The 27,092-nt window shown below is 44.3% G+C and overlaps 2 protein-coding genes across 4 annotated transcripts in view; both read left to right on the top strand.

Annotated features, from left to right (window-relative positions):
* ERICH5 (glutamate rich 5) overlaps window positions 1–27,092 on the top strand; it is a 700,842-nt gene that overhangs the window by 538,829 nt on the left and 134,921 nt on the right. The window lies entirely within an intron of this gene.
* MATN2 (matrilin 2) overlaps window positions 1–27,092 on the top strand; it is a 167,977-nt gene that overhangs the window by 60,051 nt on the left and 80,834 nt on the right. For all 3 annotated transcript variants that reach the window (XM_050800488.1, XM_050800487.1, XM_050800486.1), the window contains 2 exons: window positions 1,474–2,043; window positions 12,877–12,999. In XM_050800488.1, coding sequence (XP_050656445.1) covers window positions 1,474–2,043; window positions 12,877–12,999 — 693 coding nt within the window. The remainder of the gene's footprint in view (window positions 1–1,473; window positions 2,044–12,876; window positions 13,000–27,092) is intronic.

Raw genomic sequence — 27,092 nt, 5'->3', positions numbered from 1 at the left:
AATGTCCAGCCTCCACCCACTGAGGCTGGAGGCCTCTCATCTCATCCAATATCATCCTAACGCTAGAAACACAAAAGGGATGAGTTTGTCTATGGACTCAAACCTTTTACAGCCTTCTTGCTTAGATGCTTAAGGCATAAATATGGTAGTCATGGTGGTAAGGGAAAGACTTAACATTTGCCTTTTTCCAATTTAACTGTGTCCTTTGTTGAAATATTTCTTAGGTCCCCTTTTCTCCATTTCCACTACTGTCCTGGGATTAGATCTGAGTCCCCCTCTCAATGAGATTAGTCCAGAAATTGTGTAGACCATCCATCTTGCAAACCACTGCCAGACTCTGTTGACTTTTCATTATGTAACTTCCCTATGGGAGAGGTGAGTTACATAATACGATGCTAAGATGCCCCTCACTGGTGGCATCATATACATAGTTCTCAGTCTGAAAGGAAAGGTCCTTTTAAACTGGCTTCAGGCCATCTCTCCAACTAATTCCTGCCTGAAACTCCTAGTTTTCCCTCTACTACAAGGTCTCATCGCTTATTCTGTTACCCACCACACTCATTCCATCTTGGGCTTTGGTTCATGTGATCCGCTCCATGTGCGCCTTCTCTCTAATCTAATCACCATGCACCTGTAAGGTCAGCTAATGTCCCATCTCCTTGACCCCAGCCCATTCATATCCCTATTCTCTTAGCAGCTATTGTCAGGACCACACAGTTTTCATGACAGTTATTCTTTCATGGTTTTATTAGTTAAGTCTCCCCAGGTAGACTGGAAGCTCCTTAACTTTGGACCCTGTCCTAAGCTTCTGTTATATTCTCTGCAGTGCCCAGCCAAGCTTATGTGTCATGCGGTAAAGAATAAAATAATTTTGACCCTGATCAGGTATTTGGTTACATAAAAACTGCACTGGCGACTTTCTGGAAACTAACATGTTGATTTATCTTGCAAAAAGGATTGCTATCTGATTATAGCCAGTAGTCATGATCTTCCAGCCATGCACAAATATAACCTTATACTTCCATGAGTGGGGAGGAAAATTGATGAAGACTGGAGGTTTCAAAGGTGATCATCAGCCCCAGGATTTCCAACAACAGCTGGTCTGCACTGGGTCCTTAACTCTCTTTTAATGTTTTTATATTCGTATTTATATATTTTTTTAATGCAATCTTGCTCTTGTCGCCCAGGCTGGAGTTCAATGGTGCTATCTCAGCTCACTGCAACCTCGGCTTCCCGGGTTCAAGTGATTCTCCTGCCTCAGCCTCTCGAGTAGCTGGGAATGCAGGTGCCCGCCACCACACCAGGCTAATTTTTGTGTTTTTAGTAGAGACAGGGTTTTACAGTGTTGACCAGGCTGGTCTTGAACTCCTGACCTCAGGTGATCCACCTGCCTCCCAAAGTGTTGGGATTACAGGTGTGAGCCACCACGTCTGGCCTCTCTTCTAATGTATTTGACCACTCCTTTTTCCCCAGAGAGCTCCTGTGAGAACAAGCGGGCAGACCTGGTTTTCATCATTGACAGCTCCCGCAGTGTCAACACCCATGACTATGCAAAGGTCAAGGAGTTCCTCATGGACATCTTGCAATTCTTGGACATTGGTCCTGATGTCACCCGAGTGGGCCTGCTCCAATATGGCAGCACTGTCAAGAATGAGTTCTCCCTCAAGACCTTCAAGAGGAAGTCCGAGGTGGAGCGTGCTGTCAAGAGGATGCGGCATCTGTCCACGGGCACCATGACGGGGCTGGCCATCCAGTATGCCCTGAACATCGCATTCTCAGAAGCAGAGGGGGCCCGGCCCCTGAGGGAGAATGTACCACGGGTCATAATGATTGTGACGGACGGCAGACCTCAGGACTCCGTGGCCGAGGTGGCTGCTAAGGCACGGGACACGGGCATCCTAATCTTTGCCATTGGTGTGGGCCAGGTAGACTTCAACACCTTGAAGGCCATTGGGAGTGAGCCCCATGAGGACCATGTCTTCCTGGTGGCCAATTTCAGCCAGATTGAGACGCTGACCTCCGTGTTCCAGAGGAAGTTGTGCAGTAAGTCCTGCTCCTCTGTCACTCTTCTAGATAAACCATTAGAATTCATTCATTCATCTTCAGGTGTTCATTCTCTGTTACCATGTCCCAGATACTGCGCTGGCAATGGGTTTTCAACAAAGGCCAAGATAAACACAATGTGCTCCAGGGGCTTACACTTTGACCAAGGAGACACTCTTTTTCTTTTTCCTTTTGAGACAGAGTCTTGCTCTGTCGCCCAGGCTGGAGTGCAGTGGTGCGATCTCAGCTCACTGCAAGTTCCGCCTCCCGGGTTCACGGCATTCTTCTGCCTCAGCCTCCCGAGTAGCTGGGACTACAGGTACCCACCACCATGCCCGGCTAATTTTTTGTATTTTTAGTAGAGATGGGGTTTCACCGTGTTAGCCAGGATGGTCTCGATCTCCTGACCTTGTGATCCACCCGCCTCAGCCTCCCAGATTGCTGGGATTACAGCGTGAGCCGCCGCGCCCGGCTGAAGACACATATTTTTATTTATTTATCTTTCAGAGACAGGGTCTTTCTCTGTCACCCAGGCTGTAGTGCAGTGGCATGATCAAAGCTCACTGTAACCTCGAACTCCGGGGCTTAGGTGATCCTCTTGCCTTAGCCTCACAAGTAGCTGGGACTACAGGTGTGCACCACCATGCTGGCTTATTTTTTAATTATTTGTAGAGACAAGGTTTCGCCATGTTGCCCAGGCTGTTCTGAAACTCCTGGCCTCAAGTGACCCTCCTGCCTCAACCTCCCAAATGCTGGGATTATAGGCATGAGCACCCAGCTGAGACAGACATTAAATATATAATTATACAAATAAGTAACTATAGTTGTCACAGTGTAATGGAGGAAGAATTCAGGACACGATGGAGTGTACAACCCCGGGACCTGACCTAGGCCTGGGTGCTCAGGGAGATTGCCCTGGGGAAGGGACACATAAGTCCAAGCCACAGAATGAGGAACAGTAGATAGACAAAGTTTTTCTTCAGCACATGGAGCTGCCCTGGAATTCCCTAAGTTGGAATTCATGAGTTGGAGTAGGGATAGGAATGGAAAGGCAGAAAAAGTAACAATCTCTCCTTGGATGGTGTGGAATACCATGGCATTTTTGCCCCATGGTGGTGCTGGCAGAGGATGTTTTCTCAGCTGACAAAGAGGTCCAGCGTATACGAGGACCAAGGTGTGGTCCTGGCAGCTCCCTGCCTGTTAAGATTGTAGGGGCCACTCCTCACCTGCCAACTCTTTCTGCGGGAAGATGCTTCTCGGAGCTGCATTCTTCTATGTTGCAAGCTTTCTTCCCTCTTTTGCTTTCTAACCCTCTTTCCATAGGTCTTCTCTCTCCCTTCCTTCCCGCGCACTTTCCAGTTATCTCTACCCCTGCTCCTGCCCCCCTCTTCTCAGCAGGTCGGCCTGCATTCTCTGCAGTTTCCTGCCTCTGTGGCTGCCTTTTTGTTTCTTCCTCCTCCGGGAGGGCAGGGGGCCAGCAGCCCAATCCGGGAAACTACTCGCGTCCTGATTTGGTAAACAATGTCCCACCCTGACTTATCCATTCCCAGTGGTCCCTGTCCCCTCCAGCTACCATGAATCTTTGATGGGGAAATAAAAAGAAATAATCTATTTGTAAATGTCTATTTGTAAATGATCTATGTGTAAATATCTATTTGTAAAATGTAAAATATCTTTTCCTAGAGCAGGGTGGAGAATGAGCTTTAGAGCCAGACTCCGCACCCACTCCCCAGGAGGGGCACCCGGGAGGGGGTTCTCAGAATGTGACATATTCTAGACCCCTAAGATACAGGCCCCAGGGGAAAAAGGTGTCCTTTTGATGTGTATTACACAAAATCCCCTGCTGAGAACTAACCTCAACAAGTGCAGAGATCTCATTTGTTCTTGACTCCAGAATCAAAAGATTTATTTAAGAAATCAATGCCGCGAAGAAGAAAGAACCTTTTTCCTTGCAATGCCACTTGGAAAGTGTTCAGAAGTGCCATTTCCCTGGCACTGCAGAGGTCGTGTTGTGGTGTGCCGTGGCCCAAGTCAGCTGGAACACTTTAATCAGCAGGACACACTGCAAGCATTTCCAAGGTTTATGACTTTAAATGACTTCTGCAGAATTTATGTTTCCCCTTTCCTGAAAATATTAAGAGGGAAATTGGTTCTGTAACCATTTTGACAGTTTATTCATTTGTGTTGGAAAATGTTAATGGAGGGGTTCTTTTTATAATCATTCTGGATTTATCAGAAAATGGAAAGATAACATGATGAGGCTGAGGAGCTACACAGTGGGACTGAGCACCCCCCTCCGCTCCCATGGTGTTGAATAGGATATACCAATGTGGACTTGTCCATGGAAAAACCATCTCTGTGTGCTCCATGGCAAGGCAGCAAAATGAAAAGGCAGTTTGGACTTTTCCTCCCTTCATCTTCTTTGTTATAATCTGGAAGCTCTAAGAAAACATCAGTGTTATCCCATTTGTTCCTGTGGCCTGAGAAATGAATCCCCTGTGAGGCCCCCCATCCACTCTGCAGGAGACAGGGCTGCTGTCTCTCCCTGCACTGCACTGCCAGGCTTTGCTCAGCAGACTCAGCAGCAGTCTTGAAAGGCTGAAGAGGCCCCAGGGCCTCTTTATCAACTGCACAGTAAAGACTGCAGTAACTAACATTTATAAAGCACTTTCCCGGATGTTATCACAGAAAGCCCCGGGAGGCAGCAGCACACTCCTGCCTTCTCTTTTTACAGGTTAAGGAAGTTGCTAAGTGAATCACCTGAAAAACAAATAGCCAAGATATAGTTGGATGCTAATTCCAAATCTCTTGCTCATTTCACTCCTCTTCATGTTGGGAATTATAAATTCCTCTTTTAAGGTAAACTATTTTCTGATGGCCACCTCCACAGTCCAGCCTGGCCAGGTAAACCTACCTTGCAGTTGGCATTCACCTGAAATAGGTGAAACTCTGAAGGGAGCCTTCGTAGGAGGAAGAGGAGCTGACTCTAGCTGTACAATCTTGAGCAAATCTTTGTGCTCTCTGAGCCTCAGTTGCCTCATCTGTAAAATGGGATTTTATATGCAGAAAGTAGATGAGTGAACAGGTGTTGTAAATGGTAGAGCCCTATTCAGTGTGCACTGTGTTATGTATTATTACAATCAAATACACTGAGGACCGATGGGCTAGGCAGATGGCCTCAGTTTTGATCTGCACTCAGATGATTAGACAACAATGGTGAGCATTTTCCAAGTTGCAGATGACATCTCTGGGGTTTCAGAAGTTTCATTTGTTCCTTAAACATTCATTAAACTTGTAAACCAAAAAGTATCTGAGACAAGTCCCAATCAATTTAAAAGTTTATTTTGCCAAGGTTAAGGACATGCCTGGAAAAAATGGACACAAAATCACAGGAACAATCTGTGGTCTGTGCCTTTTTCCAAAGATGATTTTGAGGGCTTCAGTATTTAAAAGGGAGAGAGGGAGGGCATGGTCACATTACTGAACCCACATGTTGCAAGAGAAAAGGAGCAGGTAGGGGAATAGTCAATTATATAGTCCTCTAGCGCTCAGTAAATCAACACTTTACATAAAATAAGGTGAACATAGAGTAGCTACTTATGGAGATATTTAACTTTTTATCTGTAGCGATCTGCTTAGGAACAAAAGCAAAGGCAGTTTCTTGCATTACTCAGCTTTTAGCTTAATTTTTTTCCTTTTGGCATAGTGAATTGGGATCCTGAGATTTTATTTTCCTTTCACAAACTATACCCCAATAATAGCTAATCTTGTCCTGTGCTAGGTACTTTTAAATACAGTATTCCATTTAATACTTAAAATAGCCCTCTGAGGCAGGTACTATCATTATCTTTTTTTTCTTTCTAAGAGATAGGGTCTCACTATGTTGTCCAGGCTGGCCTCGAACTCCTGGGCTCAAGCAACAGCCTCCCAAGTAGCTGGGACTACGTGTCACTATACGTGGCTCTATTATCCCTATTTTACAGAACTAGAAATTGTCAGGGTCTGCCTGGGGGCTCCAGGAGAGCTTTAAAGACAAGGTGATACTAATCATTACTAACATTTCTTGATATTAATGTATGCATGTGTTGTTTCAGGCTATTAGCATATGTTAACTCACTTTATTCACACAACAAACCTGTCAAGTAGATGCTCTTTTAGTTCCCATTTTATGGAAGAGGAAATTGAGAACCAAAGAGGTTAAATAACTTGTCCAAGATCACACACCTGTAAGTGCTGGAGCTTTTTTTTTGTTTTTGCTTATTTGTTTGTTTTGTTTTGTTTTTTGAGATAGGGTCTCACTCTGTCACCCAGGCTAGAGTGTAGTGGCATGATCATAGCTCACTACCGCCTCAAAGTTCCATCCCAGCTTGGACTACAGGTGTGTGCCACCATAAATGAACAATTTTTATTTAAATCTTTTTTTTTTTTTTTTAAAGAGAAAGAAACAGTGTCTTACTATGTTACCCAGGCTGGTCTTGAACTCCTGGGCTCAAGCAACCCTCCTGCCTCTGCCTCCCAAAGTGCTGGGACTACAGACATGAGCCACTGTGCCTGGCCTGTAAGTGGCAGAGTTGAGACGTGAGCCCAGGCATTCTGCAGGCAGAACTGAAAATCAGTGCTGCATCTGCAGATTGGGACAGGCAGTGTCTGGGTGTGATCAAGGCAGGACCTTTATCATACAGTGAGGAATTGATTAGACTCTGGAGTCAGACCTCGCTGGGTGAGAGTCCTGGCTTTGTCTCTTTGGCTGTCTGGCTGTGAACCTGAGCACAGTGGAGGCTTTATACCTGCAGCCAGGGACTTCCCATACCAGCCACAGCAAGGGGAATCCTGAGGTTGCATTCTCAGGCCACCCCTGAGACCACCAGGGAGAGGCCAGGTGCCCTGTGAATTGAGGTCTGTCTACGAGATGACCAAAACCCACACATCCTGGAGTCTGCCACTTTTGCCACCCAGTAAGAGAAAACACTGAATCTAGGGGCTGCAAACGCTGTCCCAAGTGTTCTGGTGATTCTTGCCACCTGGGCAGGACTGCTTTTAATTAACTTCTAGATGCTGACTTTATCAGCCTCGTCTGATATTTTGGAGCAGGGAGTCAGGCTGTTCCTACCCTAATAGCCCCACCCCACCCAGGCCAGGCACAATTTAAGGCCCTAATAGTATTCCTAGGACACACCCTTCATGAACTGGCCTGGGCAAAGTCTACAGTGATTGTACCCCTTTGAGGCCCTGTTGTGAAGTGGGGAGGCTGGACTGACTTCACAAACGTTGAGTCTACTGTACTCAGTAATACAAGACCTCCAGCCCACCTACCCACACTGACCACTCCTTTAGTCATTCATACAATCATTCAAAAAAAAACTGTTCTTATTTCCTAGTCAACATATCCAATCCCACCAATGAGTTAGGCTGCTGATGAGTTATTCCTTCCTGCTGAACACAAGGCCTTGCCTGAGTGTAAACCCAGAGGGCCCTCTGAGAAATGAGGCTCATAGGACTGTTTCCAGCAGGCCGGTGGAGGAGGCAAGACTGTGGTCTCCCCTTAGCTCTCATCACAAATGCCCGTCCCACAGAGGGCAAGGCATGAGGCCTGGATGCTCTGAAAGGCACTCAGCACTCACCCACAGCATTCTACAGATGGGAAAGTTTTATTCTGGTTTAGTGAAGATGTTTGGGATTCTTTTGGTTGAAAGTGTGAGGAATTCCATTTTTTTCTAAAAGGTAGGGCTAGTGCATTATATTATCCATGGAAACAAGGACGGCAGTCGTGGGGGTCGTGCTTTCACTCCATCTCCCCTCCACTCCTCTCCTTCTCAGGTCCGCAGTCAGGAAGCACGGCCCCCCACCCCAGCCCCTGAGGCTCACTCGTCCTCAGTTTGAGCCCCCTTTTATTCGGTTCTGGTTCCTAAATGCCAGTAAAGGACTCTGATTGTCAAACCCTATACCAACCAACAGTGGTCAGGAGTGGGACTACCTCAGACCACCACAGCAGCTCCCAGATGCAAAGTGTCTGGAGTGAGATGGAAAGGCAGTTTTTAGAAAAAGCAGGTACCAGATTAAATAATAGTAAATGTCTGTACTGAGGTCCCTAGAGCCCGTCCATGCCTCTACAGGTAAAGAAATAGCCTACAAGAGCTACCTGATTTCCCAGAACTTCCCTCACTTGTTCAAGGTAGAGGGGAACTAGAACACAGTCTTCTAGCTCCCAATCCAGTGCCTTTTCCATTACACCAAGTTATAATGTTCTAGTTCCAGTTTCTCTTATGGCACCTGGCCAACATAAGCCTTAGTAACAAGCTGTCACTGTAAAACCCAATGCTGTAGTTCTTTTAATTCCCCCTCCCCACCACTATTTTTTTTTTTTTTCCAATGGAGTCTCTCTCTGTCGCCCAGGCTAGAGTGCAGTGGCACGACCTCTGCTCACTGCAACCTCTGCCTCCCAGTTTCAAGCAGTTCTCCTGCCTCAGCCTCCTGAATAGCTGAGACTACAGGTGCCCACCACCATGCCTAGCTTATTTTTATGTTTTTAGTAGAGATGTGATTTCGTCATGTTGGCCAGGCTGGTCTCAAACTCCTGGACTCAAGTGATCTGCCCACCTCAGCCTCCCAAAGTGCTAGTATTACAGGCATGAGCCACCATGCCTGGCCTAATTTCCCCATTTGATAGGTGAAGAAAGTGGAATTCAGAGAAACCAAGTCATTTGCGCAAGGTCATAGGGAGTGGCGAAGCTGAGCCTTCAGGCGGTCTATTTCCAGCAGCCATCCTCTCCCCACTGCTGCCGGCTGTCCTCCAGATATTTTCTCTCCATCACAGCTCCTGTCTTCTTATTTTGTCTGTTAGGGTCTCAGCAAGAAGACAGGCACCAGGTACATCACTTGGGCCTCCCACTCACGGCAGTGGGTGACTGCCGTGTAGTTGGCTGCCTACACACGACACTTCCTTAATTACGGAGGGAGACAGTGACATGCTGTGAGTGCCTCAGAAATGCCCTCTGCCCTTGGGTAATTTGACTCCAGCAATCCATGAAAAGAAGAGAGTCTCTCAGGATGCAAAGCAAATGCAAATTAAAAGTGGGATAATGATTACCCTTCACCATAAGATTGTCAAAACTTAAAGTTTGATGACACCAAGTACCGAAGTTTTGAGGGGATGGGCATCATTAGGACCATCATTGCTGATATGAGCTGTCTTGGAAGGCAATTAGGCCGTATCCATTTAAAGTGAGACCCAGTCCTAGAGAAACCATCGCACATGCCTTCAAGGAGACATGTTCAGGAATGTTCATCACAACATTGTGAAAGTAAAAACTTGGCCGGGCGCGGTGGCTCAAGCCTGTAATCCCAGCACTTTGGGAGGCTGAGACGGGCGGATCACGAGGTCAGGAGATCGAGACCATCCTGGCTAACACAGTGAAACCCCGTCTCTACTAAAAAAATACAAAAAACTAGCCGGGCGAGGTGGCGGGCGCCTGTAGTCCCAGCTACTCGGGAGGCTGAGGCAGGAGAATGGCGGGAACCCAGGAGGCGGAGCTTGCAGTGAGCTGAGATCCGGCCACAGCACTCCAGCCTGGGCGACAGAGCGAGACTCCGTCTCAAAAAAAAAAAAAAAAAAAAAAAAAAAAAAAGAAAGTAAAAACTTGGAAGCCACCCAAATGCTGACCAATGGGGAAATGGCCAAATAAAATGAGGACAGTCATATGACCAATGGATAAATCAATTGGGAGGGATAAACTAGATCTAAGATTTTGATTAAATCTAAAATACAGTTAGTTTTCATTATTCACAATAATTGTGTTTTATAAAGTCACTGCAAACACTGAGTTAGAAAATACTAAACCATTGCTCCTGTGGGAATATAGGGTTAGGTTCCTGCAATCCTCTGGTGACAACATTTTTTGTCAACTAATCAATACATAGCCTTGTTTTATGTATGTTTCTGTTTAAAAACATCTTATTTGTTTTTTGTTTGTCTGTTTTTTGAGACAGAGTCTCGCTGTGTCTGCAGTGGCACAATCTCAGCTCACTGCAACCTCTGCTTCCTGGTTTCAAGCGATTCTCCTGCCTCAGCCTCCTGAGTAGCTGGCATTACAGGCGCCTGCCACCATTCCTGACTACTTTTTGTATTTTTTTTAGTAGAGACACGGTTTCACCGTGTTGGCCAGGCTGGTCTCAAACTCCTGACCTCAAGTGATCCGCCCACCTCGGCCTCCCAAAGTGCTGAGATTACAGGTGTGAGCCACCATGCCTGGCCGAAAACATCTTATTTGATATATACCATTGATTCATTAACATTAGACCCAGAGCCAACGATAACTCCTGACTGAATGAAACTTATCTAACACGTATTTTCCCTGTACAGCACATTGCAGCCTTTCTGCACTGAGGAACACTAGACAGCACATCACCATTTTAAACAGCAAAATCACTTACAGAAATGAAAAAAAAAATCGTGGTGCTAAGTAGACTGCGAAAAGGATACTTGTTTATAGAATGAAAGCTGAAAAAGAAGGCGGAGTGGTACCTTATCCAACCTCAGCTGGGAACATCTGCACCAGACAACACATTTTTTTTGTAGTCTCAGCTACTTGGAAGGCTGAGGCAGGAGGATCACTTGAGCCCCAGAGATTGAGGCTGCAGCGAGCTATGACTGTGCCACTGCACTCCAGCCTAGGTGACAGAGCAAGAGCCTGTCTCACAAAAGAAACTAAATGTAGAGGTATTTTAAATTGAGTGCTTATGCACTCTGAGCATGTCCACTAGTGACCGTGAAAATGCTGTGAGTATTGGTTTGGGCTTACAAATACAGTTTAGTGAGTAGGCAAATTCATAAATGTGGAATCTGTGAAGAATGAGGATCAACTGAACATGTCGTCACAGTTTGACATCTCTGAAACTGGGGTGCATTTTAGATTCCATGAAATACAGTACACGTATCAACATGAATAGAATCTGTGATTAATGTTGAGTGAAAACTGAGTTGAAGGTCAATATATATAGGATGAACTTACAGATGCAAAATAAAACAAAATGCCACCATAATTCTCCTTTGCTGTAAAATGGTTAACAGGTATCTTCAGCATTCCCCAGGCACTATTCTCAACACTCTACCATCTCCATTAATTTACCCTTTTTGAGGTTCTTATGAGGTAGTTGCTATTTTTATCCTCATGTCATATAAAGAGGTTAAGAAAATTGCACAAAGGGCTGGGTGTGGTGGCTCATGTCTGTTATCCTAACACTTTGAGAGGAGGAGAATTGCTTCAGCTCAGGAGTTTGAGACCAGCCTGAGCAACATAGTAAGACATCATCTCTATTTTTGAAAATGAGAAAACTTCTATTTTATTTAAAAATAATAATAATAAAAGAAAATTGTACAAGGTCACAAGAAACCTGTTTGTTTCACCTTGAAGTAAAAATCACTGATTGGATCTACAAACCTTCCTAGTGTTATTTGTATCCTAACAGGAACTAAAACACAGACAATCAAACTCAGAACAGTACATTCTAAATTGTATTGTTGTGAAATAAAACAGCTTCACTTCCCTAGTTCATTTATTGTCCACCATATTTCTTACTCCAGTGTAAAGAGACATAAACTTCAGATGGATTTAATCACAGCTGAGTTTTCATAAGTGCTGGATTAATGGAATTGTTCTAAGCTTTTGAGAGCTCCTTTTATTTTAGCTTCATAAAAATGTATTTCTACATATAGACACCTTTTTTGTTTATGAGAACACTTGCATAACTTGTTGTTTGTACTGTTGCTTGTTAATTTTAAATACAATCAAGTTACATTGAGTAAAGTCAGAAATTAGGACATTAAAAAAAGAGAATTTTTATGAGCTACAGACAGACTTGTGCAAGAACCAATGTACCAGAAGGCTGAGGTGCTTCAGAAACTAAATGCAGAGGGCAGGCGTGGTGGCTCATGCCTGTAATCCCAGCACTTTGGGAGGCCAAACTGGGAGGATGGCTTGAACCCAGGAGTTTGAGACCAGCCTGGGCAACGTAGTGAAACCCTGTCTCTACAAAAAAAAATTTAAAAATTAGCCAGGCATGGTGGCATACGCCCGTAGTCCCAGCTACTTGGGAAGCTGAGGTGGGAGGACGGCTTGAGCCCAGGAATTTGAGGCTGCAGTGAGCCATGATTGTGATACTATACTCCAGCCTGGGAGACAGAGCAAGGCCCTGTCTTAAAAAATAAATAAATAAATAAAAGAAAAGATGCTAAATAAAGAGATAACATAAAGATTATAGAAACATAAAACATGTGAATGCATTTTTTACTCCAAATTTTGGTGTATACTTTTGCATATTAAAAAAATTACATTACCCTTGAAATATGATTTTGAGAAACTATTGGTTCTTTAACACGTTCTTGCTTATTTAATAGCTTTTCCTCCAGCCCCATTGCTGCTTCCTAAAAATCCACACTTAAGCCAAAGCCCCCTCTGATGCTGGCAAACTTTTCTGATTCCCCGCATACCCACATGGGTATTAAGTTGAATACTTAATACATGGGTATTAAGGTGAATTGGAAATTTCTTGCTTTTATTTTTTTATTTTATTTTATTTTTTTGTAGATCAAAACCAATCAAGTATCAGCAATTTCATATAGTTCAGCCTAACACCGTTTCTCTTTGATTTTCCATGCCCTTTATCTGGCCCTGTCTTGTCCACCTTGGACTGTGAGCCCCCTTGAGGGTAGGGACTGCAGCTTGTTTTTGAGTCCTGCCCATAGGAGAGAGTAGGTGCTGAATAAATGCTTGCTGGCAGGAATGGAGTGAGAAAGGGTGTCACCGTTGACTTACCTTCCTGTGTCTTCCCTTTCAGCGGCCCACATGTGCAGCACCCTGGAGCATAACTGTGCCCACTTCTGTATCAACATCCCTGGCTCATACGTCTGCAGGTGCAAACAAGGCTACATTCTCAACTCAGATCAGACGACTTGCAGAAGTAAGACTGCTTTGCTGATATATTTGTGGTTTCTTCCTCTTCCCTCTTCCCCTCTCTTCTTTTATCTGGGCTCATTTTATTCATCTGTGATGCCTCACTCACCCCAGTTATCATCTCTTGGGGACAGAAATAAAGTTTGGTATTTTCTGTTGACCCCATCACAGTGCCTAGTCCAGAGCTGGGCACACAGTAGGCCATCAGGAAGAGTTAGAAAGCTAGGTAGAAGCACCATCTCAGAAATAGCCTCTTTGAATGTATGAACTGGTCTTCTTTACATCCACGCTTGTTCTTTAGCAGGCACTACCAAAGAGCCTTTTCATCCACTGTCTTTATTAACTGTACCCTAAGGAACTGTTTCTGTATTTTATTATCTTCTATAAAGCGTAGATTTAGGAAGAGTTATTAACCTCGGCTGGGAGTGATTATTCAAGTTCTGTTTTAGAGGGGTACAGGGACCCAGTTGCTTTGGTGTGGGACACTTTATAGGTGTCCCAGATTTTAAAAAGGGGGTAAACAGATGTAAGATATTAGAACTCGCATTCTCTTTTTTGGCTAAGTGCCAAAGACTAGACAATATACTGATATTTGAGCCAGCACAAGGTAGTCTACCCCTTAAAGGACAGAATTACCCATACACAGAGTACCATGTCCTTACTTTTTAAAGTTATGGATAAAGCCACTGAGTTAACCCACAGATGACCAGGCTACCAAAAGCAAGGCATGAGGAACCCACATGGAAGCAAATAAAACTCAGCTAATCTGACACTTAGTTCATGCACTGAGTAACTGTTGCATGTGTCATTGTTGCAATGTGTCATTGTTATTATACCTCATGGCAAGCAATTAAGCATTAATGGAAAGCAGTTTGCACAAATGGCTGTAATTAGTGTCACATTTATAGAGGCAAACCACCTTTTTCATGTTTCTTCTCACTTTTCTTCAGTTTCAGGGTTGAGTGGTTGGCTGGAGTTCTCTCCCTGCCCCTCAAGATTAGGTAACATCTGCTTGACCCTCCAGTTTTGTGTGGCCTGTGCAAGCCCAAAGCCCTCTGGACTCTGAATCACAGGGGTGGGGTGGGGGATATGTGTTCTTAGGCTCCTCTCAGACCCCAGGATCCCAAGTTGAGTGCAGCCTGAATCACCCTTATCTTCCACTTGAAGCTCTGACGCTTCCTCAAGACCCACAACAAAGTCACTTGCACCAAATACTCATGGGTTTCCTAGAGTTTCCTAAAGAACTGGGGGAGATTGCGAAAGGACATCTCACACACTGCTCAGCAAACAACCTAGAGATCTCTTTAGACACCCCCCTCTGTACACCTCCACCTCTCCAGGTGTTCTACCTCCCCACAACCATCCTCTGGAGGCATCCCTCATCCTCTTCAGGCATCCTCCCCTCTGCCCTAGATACTTCTCTGGCCCATCTCAGCCTCCCATCCTCTTGCCCACTCTCTTCCTGCCCTTCTCCTTCTCCTCCTCCTCCTCTTCCTCCTCCAACTCCTCCTTCTCCTCCTTTCTTCTTTTCCTTTGATTTGTTTTTTTAAGACAGGGTCTTGCTCTGTCGCCTAGGCTTCAGTACAGTGGCACAATTATGACTTGCTGTAGCCTCAACCTCCTAGGCTCAAGCAGTCCTCCCACCTCAGCCTCCTGAATAGCTGGGACCACAGCTGCATGCCACCATGCTGGACTAATTTTTGTAGAGATGAGGTTGCTCAGGCTGGCCTTGAACTCCTGAGCTCAAGTGCTCCATCTGTCTCAACCCCGCAAAGTGCTGGGATTTACGGGAGTGAGCCACTGTGCCTGGCACCCTTCTCTTCTTAGGAGCACAAAGAATTCCTCCCCTTGTCTCATGTCCCACTGAGTGACTGGGATCTGGGAATCTGCTGATATTTATTTTCCGTGGGCTGGCCTAGCCAAGCCAGAGGAATTCTGACACCAGCAAATAAAAAATAAAATGTTCTTGCCCTGATTTTATGAGCAAGGCCTTCCCCCACACAGCAAGGTTTGCCAGGCCCTGATGTCCTCCAGCTCTCAAGTACTGCTCTGGCCTTGGCTTCCTCCTGCCTAGGGATGTGCCACAGGAGAATGTGAAGCAGACCCTGCCGGGACTTCAGACAGACTGACCATGTGGAGGGGCAGGGAGGCCTCAGCGGAGGAGGGCTAGGAGCTCAGGGCAGGGCTTCTCAAACTTCAGTGACTAAGAATGAGCCAGGAAGCCAACTCCTGGGCTTACCCTTAGAGATTCAGAGTCAACAGGTCTGGATTTTCAATGAACTGACGAATGACTGCCACGCTTTGAGATTCACTGGCCTCAGGCAGTGACGGGTCCCAGGGAGGGGCTTAGCCGAGCTCTGCTGTCCCATCTGACCCAGCTCTCCAGTCACCCTGAACCAGTTAAGCCATCTTAACCTTCAGCCAGACTTAGCTTAATAAATGTGCAGTGATAAAGGACAGCTCTCTCTCGTTCAGAAGAAGATAACACTAATAACTCTTTTGCTTTCCCAAAATTGGTGTACCAGGGGCCTTGGTGGAAGAACAAGGCCTTCACTGTCCACAGATCTGGGCTTGAACCCTGACCTTATCACTTACCAGCTATGGCTGCCTCACTCTGAGCTGGTTATTTAAACTCCTTGACTCTCAGTTTCCTCACCCATAAGATGGGAAGGGTGGTAACAAATCAAGACCTGTCTCACTGATTATGTCCTTGTTAGGCCCTGTTTTTGGTCTGGGGGACAGTTAAAAGCCATGCCAAGTAAAGGCTGTGCCATCTACTGACCCCTGCTGATGAGCAGGGACCTCTGCCTGCCAACACCGAGAGAAACTCACAATGGGCCTGGAGAGGAGGGATGCACTCCACTTCTGGAAGCTATTTCCACTTAATTTCCATGTCCTGGGCGTAGCTGGATAATCTCCCAGAGGAAAAGCCATGTGGCTGACACCTCCTCCCCAAAGCACCTCTTACTCCCTAAGAAGTGCTTGCCATTCTTTCTTCCATACAATCATTGATTGGTTCATTTATTTTTTCATTTAACAATTGTTTTTGAGCATAAAAATGTGCCAGGCAGCATGAAAAGTACTGGAAATAAAATAGTGAATAACACAGCAATATTCTTTCTTTTTTGGAGCTCACATTTTTGCATGGGAGTGAATCAAATAAACAACCAGGGTAATTGCAACCAAAAGTGACTACAATCCATGTCCACCTCAGTGTGCAACACACGAGGTCAGGCCTAACTATAGCCACTTGTTAGGTGTTTACCATGTGCCAGGAGCTTTCCTGCGTGCTTTATATCTGCTGTCTCATTTAATTCTCACAATGAGCTCTTAAAGTGGGTTTTATCACTCTCGTTTTACAGATAAGCAAAATAAGGAACAAAAAGGTGAGACGATTTACCCAAGGTCACATGGCTAGCAACGTGATCAAACCAGAATCCATGTCCTGTTATGTCCTCGCTCTTGGCCATCATTTGAGACTGTCCCATAACCCTAGAGGACCCCCAGATGGCAGCAGGACAACCCTTCAATCAGAAAACCTTCTCCAAGCCGGGAAGACAGATAGGTTCCTCAGCCCACTAATCCCGGGGAGACTTAGAACTAATTCAGGACTAACATTCAACACATTGTTACTTCCCCAAGGTCACTACCAATTGCTGTGATACTGTCACTGCACAAAATCATAGTGGGAGGGCTTCTTCAGCAACTGCCTTTGAATACACACATGCATACACGCTATAGAATATATACATATGTATATGTCCCCACCATCGTATATTTGTAATTCATGTGGAGAGGGGAAGCAGACACAGTTGATTGATACATTCTTCGAATGGTGGTGGACCTTGGCTATTAGACTTCTGGCTTCTTTTCCTATGGAACTTCAGAATTCCGTCCCCTGCCAGTGTCCCAGAAGGGTGATGGTTCTTATAGAATCAGGTTATTACAAAACACCTGAATCCCATATTCAGACAACCTGGATCAGCAGTTGAGCTGAAATCCTACTTGTCTATAATTTCCACTTTTGATCCTATTTCTGCCATCTGAAGCCGTATACCAAAAAGTTATTTCCTTTTCCAAATAAAAAGAGAGAGCCCTTCAATTATTGAAGAGTGTTATTCCCACACACTGACCCCATTCCTATCAATTTTCTCTTCTTCAGGGGAAAAAACACATCTTTTGATGACCTAGTTTTGGGTCTCTTCACTGTCCAGGTAACCCTCTTCTGGGTGGATATTAGTTGTCTAAAAAGAGCCTTTCCATCTGAAGACTAGATCAAATGCATTAAAGAATCTTAACTTCCATCTTTTCTTGGCCTTTTGGCTAAGATCAAGGTGTAGAATTTTACCTTCCAGGTTGTGTCTATATGGGCAATTTTGAATGTACTGGATGTCAACATTGTGGATTACTTCTGCCTTTCAAAAAGTCTTCCCTATCCGATACCATTATATGAGATATATGCAAAAGCATCAGCATAATACTAGAACAATGGAATTTTATGTTCCTTCCTTTTCCCTTTTAAAAAAAAATGGGGGGGAAGAAAACCTCATGAAGTGTGCCCCTCTTCACATGCTTCCTCTTCCCCAAATTCCTGTCCTACTAACAAGAAAGAACTTTATCTTGTTTCTTTTTCTTGACGTATTTTTCAAAATAAGGAATTTTCCCTTTCTTCTGGAACATTTAATCTATCTGAAAGCTGACGATAATGCAGCATTTAGAAAACTTCATTTGGCAGAAAATGTAGACTTTCTTATCCAGCTTAAATTTTTTTTTTTTCTCTCAAGAACGATACCAAATGCATTTTACTGCTCTCATTCTTTGGAAATGTTCCCAACATTATTTTTCCCAAGCTACATAAGTGATTTAATAGATTTATGTTAGAGTTTAAACAAGGAGCATGACCCAGAAAAACCACTGAATTATTAGAGAGAGATCATCATAACCAACATTCTTCATGAATTTAGATGTGAAAATTCTTAAAAATTTAGCCACTAGATTTCAACAATATATAATAAGAACAATACATCAAGACCAAATGGAGTTTATTCCAAAAATGCAAGTTTGGTTTAACATTCAAAAATCAATCAATATAATTAACCATAGTGGCCAGGTGTGGTGGCTCATGCCTCAAATCCTAGCACTTCGGGAGGCCGAGTTGGGCGGATCACCTGAGGTCAGGAGTTTGAGACCAACCTGGCTAACATGGCAAAACCCCGTCTCTACTAAAAATAAAAAAATTAGCCTAGGCCGGGCGCGGTGGCTCAAGCCTGTAATCCCAGCACTTTGGGAGGCCGAGTCGGGCGGATCACGAGGTCAGGAGATCGAGAACATCCTGGCTAACATGGTGAAACCCCTCTCTACTAAAAATACAAAAAACTAGCCGGGCGCGGTGGCGGGCGCCTGTACTCCCAGCTACTCGGGAGGCTGAGGCAGGAGAATGGCGTAAACCCGGGGGGCGGAGCTTGCAGTGAGCTGAGATCTGGCCACTGCACTCCAGCCTGGGCGACAGAGCGAGACTCCGTCTCAAAAAAAAAAAAAAAAAAAATTAGCCTAGTGTGGTGCATGCCTGTAATCCCAATTACTCAGGAGGCTGAGGCAGGAGAATTGCTTGAACCTGGGAGGTGGAGGTTGTGAGCCGAGATTGCACCACGCATTCTAGCCTGGGCAACAGAGCGAGACTCCGTGTCAAAACAACAACAACAAAAGCCACTAAAACTAATAAATGAGTTTAGCAAGGTTGCAAGATAAAAAGTCAATATACTTAAAAAATTACTTCATTGTATTTCTGTATACTGGCAACAAAAGTCAGAAATTGAGATTTTAAAATACCAGGTATAATGGCATCAAAAATAAGTAAATTAGGGATAAATTTTAGAGATGTGTACGATTTACACATTGAAAATATACAAGATTTCTGGGATTAATTTAAAAAGACCTAAATAAATGGAGAGAGATACCATATCATGGATTGGAAGACTTAATATGGCCAGATGTCATTTCTTCCCAAATTGATCCATACATTCAAAGCAATCTCCTTCAAAATCCTCGCAGACCTATTGTTTTTAGAAATTGACAACTGATTTTAAAATTTATGTGAACATGCAAAAAAAACTAGAATAGTCAAACCCAGTCAATTCTCATTATTCCCAGTAGTTATGATCTATAAAATATCCATAAACACTAAATTGCAAATTCTGAATCATTGCTCCTAGATGAAACAGAGTTGGGTTCCTGAGAGCTTCCAATCACAACATCCAATCATAAACTTGTTTGATGTTCTGTTAAAGACACATTTTTGAGTATATACTGTTAATTCATTAACATTGAAAGCTATTGTTCATGTCTGAACAAAGTACTTAGGAACAATAGACAGCATTTCAGCACTACTCTTGGGGGCCATTTTCAACAGCAAAATCACCAATGAGAAGTACAAAAAGGCAAAAAATGTGGCACTGCATAGACCACAGAAAGGATGCTTGTTTATGGGATGAGAGCTGAAATAAGAAGACAGAACACTGCCTTGTTTGACCTTACCTGGGAATATGTGTACTGGGTGACTCAAATTTTTTGCGACTCTGCGTATGTCCATGAATGGCTGAGAAAGTGTCATGGATATTGACTTGGGGTTACAAGCAAATTTTAGCAAGTAGGCAAATTCACAAATATGGAATCGGTGAATCATGCAGATTAAATAAAACTTTGAAAAAGATAAAGTTTGTCTTTAAATTTTGTTTAAACTACCTGATTTAAAGACTAATTATAAAGCAACAGTAATCAAGACGGTGTAGCGTTGGTATAAAGATGAACATATAGAGCAATGGAACAGAACAGAATTGAGAAATAAACCCATATGTATGTGGTGAAATGATTTTTGACAGAGTGGGAAGGCAATTCAATGAGGAAACACTAATGTCTTCAACAAATAGTGTTGCAGCAATTGAATTGCCATGTGCAAAAAAGCAAGCAAGCAAACAAAAGGAAAATAAATCTTGTCTTTACCTCATACCATGTATAAAAATTAATTCAAAATGTATTCTAAGCCTAAATGTAAGAGCAGACACTATTAAATACCTTGATGAAATGGTAGAAGAAAAATCTTGGTCACCTCAGGTTGGCAAAGATTTCTTAAATAGTACACAAAAAGCTACAAAACATAAAAGAAAAAAAATCAGTATACTTCATCATGATGAAAACATTTGCTCTTCAAAATACTCTGCTACTAAAATGAAAAGGCAAGCCACAGATTGGGATAAAACATTTGCAAAACATATGTCCAACAAAGGACTTTAGAATATAAGGAATTCTATCACTCAGTACCAAAAAGACAAACACCACCATAAAAATGGGCAAAAGATTTGAACAGACACTAAATCACGGAAGACATATGGGTAGCAAAGAAGCACATGAAGAGATGCTCAATGTTATCAGACATGAAATACCACTATACCTCCACTAGAATGGATAATTTTTTTTTTTTTTTTTTTGAGATGGAGTCTCGCTCTGTCACCAGGATGTGCAGTGGCACCATCTCAGCTCACTGCAAGCTCCGCCTCCCGGGTTCACGCCATTCTCCTGCCTCAGCCTCCGAGTAGCTGGGACTACTCCGCCCGCCACCTCGCCCGGCTAATTTTTTGTATTTTTAGTAGAGATGGGGTTTCACCATGTTAGCCAGGATGATCTCGATCTCCTGACCTCATGATCCACCCGCCTCGGCCTCCCAAAGTGCTGGGATTACAGGCGTGAGCCACCGCGCCCGGCAATTTTTTTTTTTTTTTTTTTTTGAGACAGAGTCTTGCTCTGTTGCCCAGGCTGGAGTGCAGTGGTGTGATCTCGGCTCACTGCAACCTCTGCCTCCTGGGTTCAAGCAATTCTCCTGCCTCAGCCTCCAAGTAGCTGGGTCTACAGGCACACGCCACCAAGCCTGACTAATTTTTTTTTTTATTATTTTTTTTTATTTTTAGTAGAGACAGGGTTTCACCATGTTGGCCAGGCTGGTCTTGAACTCGTGAACTCAGATCATCTGCCCACCTCAGCCTCCCAAAGTGTTGGGATTACAGGTGTGAGCCACTGCGCCTGGCCAGAATGGATACATTTTAAAAGATTGATTATACCATGTGTTTGCAAAATTGGGAACTGGAATGCTCATACACCACCAGTGGTCATGTAAAATGGTTCCGCCACTCTGGAAAACAGTTTAGCGATTTCTTACAAAGTTAGATATTTATCTGTTATGTGACCCAGCCATTCCACTTTTAGATATTTACTCAAAAGAAATAAAAATTTATGTCTAAACAAAGATTTGAACACAAATGTTCACATCAGCTTTACTTGTAATAGCCCCAAGCTGAAAACAAGTCACATGTTGATTAACAGGTGAATGGGTGATACATTGCAATACATGCATCCTGTATAATACTCCTCTGCAGTGAAAAGAATGTGCTATTGACACTTGCAGCAGCCTGGATGCATCTCCAAATCACTGTGCTGAATGAAAGGAACCAGATCAAAAAAACAGTACATACCATGTGGTTCCATTTGTATAAAATTTTAGGAAATGGTATCTACTCAATAATGACAGAGAGCAGATTAGTGGGGTACTTGGGCTGAGGAGTGGGGAGCAGCAGGGAGAGGGATAGCAAAGCGGCATCAGGAAACTTGGGGGATGATGATGATGCTTATTATCTTGATTGCAGTGATGATATATTGATAAGCCTGATTTATCAAACTGCACACTTGAAATACGTGCAGTTTATTGTATGCCAGTAGTCACTCAATAAAGCTGACATTCATTAATCAGAACAAGGTTTCGGAAGCAAGTAGTGGTGCTGGACCAGACTACCTTTCTGGAATAGTTTGTCTGTGGCATCAGTGGAGGAGGAGAGAAGGAATGTAAGCGGGGATAGATTATGGAGCAATTTGATTCTCAAGCTAAGTTCCAACAGTGTCCTTTGTTGAGTAGGGGAACTGAACATGGTGTGTCAAGGGCAAAACCAGGTCATTTTAGTAAATTGGGGCTGGTAATAATGTGTGTGCTGGATTAGAGATAGAGAGTGGGGCAGGGATGCCTTCACTTATCCGCTCATTCATTCAATACCTGTGGATTCCCCTCTATGGGCCTGGCACTCTTATGGCGTATTTTTCTTACATATTAGGGACCCAAGAAACATTCAGATCTTGGTTTCCCTTTTGCCCCCAACACAGAGAGAAGAATGTGAAAGATGGAATCAGAGAACAATTCTAATCGGTCCAGTCAATTCAGTGTATGTTTCTTATACCCACAGAATTAAGTAGGAGACCACAGCAACCATCCCAGCCTCAGGGAGGAGTTTATGACATCAGATAGGTGATGGCTGGTGGGGTCAGAGTAATTGAGACTGACATAACTTCAGAGAGGAAATCTAGTTTTCAGGGCAAACGGATGCGCCCAAGAGAGAGCCCACACACGTGGTTGGGTGCAGCTGGAGATGGAGAATTTGAGTTCAAGGAAAAGGTCTAGACAGTACGTGCTTGGTGGTGGTCATTGACCCTGAAAATAGATGAAATCTTGGAGGGAGAAAGCGGGTGTGGAAAGTGAAGATCAGGATGTGAGCTCCGGGGCGGCCCACAGTCAGAGCTTGGGGCAAGGCTGGAAGGGTGAGCAGGCTGCACGCACACACACTCAAAGCAGCTGCCTTCCCTGACGATCAACAGCAGCCACCTGAGCTGTGGCTCAGCTGCTGTGAGCCGAAGCAGCGGGCTTGCTAAATGCCGTCATCCAGCTTCCCCTTAACCCCGGCTGTCAGACCTGGGCCTGGGAGCTTAGGGATCATTATGTGCAGTTTGCTCACCCTCTGGCTGTACCAGGACACAGCGTTTCCTACGAAAGAAGGAATCTGGGGTGAGTAGAGCCCCATGGGAGAGCTGACTAAATGTGAGTGGAGAAATGCCAATTATGAAAAAAATGTACACATCAGGGGAACATCAGCTTGAACCTTGTACAGCTTTTCCTCCGCTTGGCTGTTTTTATGAGCACCCAGGCAAATGGTTCTCAAAGTGTGGTCCCCACGGAAAACAGTATCAGCTTTGCCCAGAACTTACTAGAAATGCAGGTTCCCAGGCTTACCCTAGACCTACTGAATCAGGATCTCTGGAACTGGGGCCCAAGAATGTGGGTTTTCCCAAGCCCTCCAGGGAATGTCGATGTTCGCTGCAGTTTAAGGACTACTGACTTAGATGTTTTAAATAAGATCTCTCCCTGGGAGCCTCCACTCAAAAGGGGGTTTATATTAACATAATGTGACAATGGTTTGGAAATTGAAAAGCACTCTACAAGAGTAGGACATTATTCTTGTTTATTTATTATTTTTGTCAACCTCATTCACTCAGATTTACCTGTATTTTAAAACTTTGTTTCAAAGATTCCCCCCTTCCTCCTTTTCCCTTCCCCAAGGAAAACCAAAATCTTGTTAGTGAACAGGAGAATTGATTGAGAAAAACTTCAACTGCTGCAGGAAAGGAGGAGACTAGGCACAGCTGGAGTTTGCCTGAAAGGATAGTTTTTCTCAGTGACATTGGGTTTGTTTTGTTTCTTTCAGTGTAGAAGCACGAGGCTGATGACTCATCTACCATGGACATCTTTAAATCCAAACTGCAGTTGTCAAAATAAGATTAGGGCTTTCAGACATGATGAAAGAGAGGGCACGGTCTCGAAAAGGCAAGCTTGGGTTTTCCCTGCATTTGTGGAGCCCCTAACTGGTAGCAAGCTTTCCTGTGGGAGTGGTCTGAGACCCCATCGTTACCCAGTTGAGTGAAATGGCAACCCTGATAACCCATTTCTCCTTCTCTCTTGCTGTGATAAACAATTTCTTTCTTTCTTTTTTTTTTTTTTTTTGAGACGGAGTTTCTCTCTGTCGCCCAGGCTGGAGTGAAGTGGCGCGATCTCGGCTCACTGCAAGCTCTGCCTCCCGGGTTCACGCCATTCTCCTGCCTCAGCCTCCCAAGTAGCTGGGACTACAGGCGCCCGCCTCCACGTCCGGCCAATGTTTTGTATTTTTAGTGGAGACGGGTTTGCACCGTGTTAGCCAGGATGGTCTCGATCTCCTGACCTCGTGATCCGCCCGCCTCGGCCTCCCAAAGTGCTGGGATTACAGGCGTGAGCCACCGCGCCTGGCCGGATGAACAATTTCTGATTTCTACATCTCAGGTTAAATAACACCAAGAGCTATAAAAAGTAGAGGGTGTGTTCTAAAGGTGTTTATTTACTTTAACTCCAAAGACGAGATTAAACTGTCATTGTTGTCAACAGCATGCAGTGCAGCTTGTCTAAAATTCTGAAACATTGGTAAAAACCCTTTGATTTAGCCCTGGATGATGGCCAAAGCGTTCGCCCCATTCTTCGTGCTCCCCCGTCAGTTCTCCCTCCTTCCGGTGTAAGCAGATGAAAGTTTCCAAATTCTCTGGACTGAGATGCAGGCGCCAGGATTTCTAAGGGAAGGCGCTTACATCTAGGGTGCATAGGAGCCTCTGGGGAAACGGTGGTTGGATTTGAGCACAGCTTAGGGGCTCTTGGCAGCAAATCTTCACTCATTAGTTTCACCTGGGAAGACTGAGTTAACCCTCTTAAAATTCTCCAGGCACTGAAAGAAGCAAGCAGATTTTGCTGACTGTCAGATACATGCTAATGGTTGCTCCCTGGCAAGGCATAGCTCAAATTTGGCCAGGTCTTTTGTTATGAAATTCCAAATTACCTGCTTTGCTGTACCACTTCAATTCAGCATAGAACTCAAAAACCAAACTTAACCAGAGATACATTTTTAGAATGTTAGGATCTAATATTCATGTTTGTAGGATTTTTTTTTTTTTTTTTTTTTTTTTTGAGACAGGGCCTTGCTCTGTCACCCAGGCTGGAGTGCAGTAGCACAATCATAGCTCACTGCATCCTGGAACTCCCTGGCTGAAATGATCCTCCCACCTCAGCCTCCCTGATAGCTGGGACTACAGGCGTGTGCCACTGTGCCTGGCTAATTTTTTGATTTTCTGTAGAGACAAGATCTCTTTCTGTTGCCTAGGCTGGTCTTGATCCTCCTGCCTTGGCCTCCCAAAGTGCTGGGATTACAGGTGTGAGCCACTGTGCCAGCCCATAGTTGTAGCTTTTATAGGTACCTAATAAAGTGAAACTATTAGAATTGGGATGTGAGCAAAATTTGGTTGAAGTTCACCTCTCTCCCATGCTTAAGTAGGCATGCGCTACTGACACTTTTCTTTTCCCCCTTGATTTAGGAAAGGAGAAGGATGCTAACATGTGTTGAATACTTACTGTGAGCCAGGCACGGTGGCCTACACCTGTGAGCCCTGCAGTTTGGGAGGTCGAGGCGGGTAGATCGCTTGAGCTCATGAGTTCAAGACAAGCCTGTCCAACATGGTGAAACCCTGTCTCTACAAATAATACAAAAGTCAGCTGGGTGTGATGGTGCATACCTGTAGTCCCAGCTACTCAGGAGGCTGAGGTGGAAGGATTGCTTAAGCTCGGGAAGCGGAGGTTGCAGTGAGCCTAGATATTGTGCCATTGCACTCTAGCCTGGGTAACAGAGCCAGACCTTGTCTCAAAAAAATTAAAAAAAAAAAAAATCTCCTGTGAGACAGTTGCTTTGCCCATCTAGATGATCTCACTCAACCCTACAAATAAGATATTTAACCTCTTTATTAAAATGGAATCTCTCTAAAGTCTCTTACTTGAAGTCGTCACCCAGCTGGGGCCAAGTCTGGCTCCAAAGTCGGTATTTTTTTCACCTGCCTGCCTCACCCCTACCTTTTCTGAGGAGATGTAACTGACTTCCTGTCCTCCCCCAGTGGTAGTTCCCTTTATCATTTTTCATATCACCTCTTTCAGGTCCAAATAAAAATTTGGAGAAGGTCGAAATCATCTTTTCATTTCACACTGTTAAAAATGGAAGCCTGCTCTCTCACCACTCTCAACTCCCCTTTCCTGCTTATAACGTATCACAGATTTTTACCTATTTGCTTTGTTTACTATCAATCTTCTGTCAGTGATGTGCTGCTAAATGTTTAACAATCAGGTCTCCAGGAGACAAAAGCTCTGATTTGGAGTGTCTGCCAATTTCCGTGGTGTAAATACTCCCACCATGGACATTTCAAGCTACCAAGATGCACATCATCCTGTGAGTCAGTACGAGCTGCCTCTAGCACATGACTGGTCCCTCACTGGACCATCAGCTCTATAAGGGAAGGAATTTTTTTTTTTGTCCACTTATTCACTGTTGTTTCCCCAGCACTCTGAACCATTTCATCATGGAATAGATTTATTCATTCAGTCATCCACAAATCCTTTTAAAATGGGCCACATGTCAGATGCTAGATATCTGAACTAGTGCACTGAGCAAGACATGCACTGGGGCTGCCCTATGTGGCAGGTGAAATAGACATGAAATAATTAGTTGCAAATGAAGTATTAAATTATCATTGTGATGAAGATTACGAAGGGAAACTCTGAGGGAGGACTTCACCCCTAGTGGTAGGTCAGAGCTTCCTGAGAAAGCAGGCTTTCAGGTGAGTCCTAAAGGAGGTATGAGAGTTAGGTAGGGGAAAGGAGGTGAGGAAGAGGCTTGGGCATTCTAGGCAGAAGGAATGGCCAGTGCAAAGGTCCCAAGGTGTGAAGAAGCTTGATTTGAAAATGGAGAGGGCCGTGTAAATGGAGCAGAGAAAATAAGAGGAGGCTTGAGATAAGACTGGAGAGGTGAAGGGGTGGGCCTTGTAGCCCCCTTGACCATCATATTAGAGTTTGTGGACTTCATCCTAAAGCAGTGATAAGCCATTAAGGGTTTTAAGCAGAAGAGAGGCAGGAGCAGATTACTCTGGCTACAGGAGAATGCTAGGCTGGGATGAATACAGTTAAGAGGTTGCCATGGCTGTCCAGCCAAGAGATGATGGTGGCTCCATGGTGGCAGGGGAGATGAAGAGAAGTAAATCCAGGATTGACTGGATCTGAGGGGTACAGGAGAGGGAGGAACCCCATGACTTTCAAGTTTCTGTTGCCATCTTTGGCCCCAGGGTAAAAGTTAGCTATTCTAAAAATTCATCTTTGCTAAAGGGAAATTAAAGAAT

Source organism: Macaca thibetana, chromosome 8 (assembly GCF_024542745.1).
Source record: "Macaca thibetana thibetana isolate TM-01 chromosome 8, ASM2454274v1, whole genome shotgun sequence".
In the NCBI taxonomy this organism is placed as follows: Eukaryota; Metazoa; Chordata; class Mammalia; order Primates; family Cercopithecidae; genus Macaca; species Macaca thibetana.
Note: the sequence above shows the minus strand (reverse complement) of the source record. Positions and strands in the feature narration are given on the sequence as shown.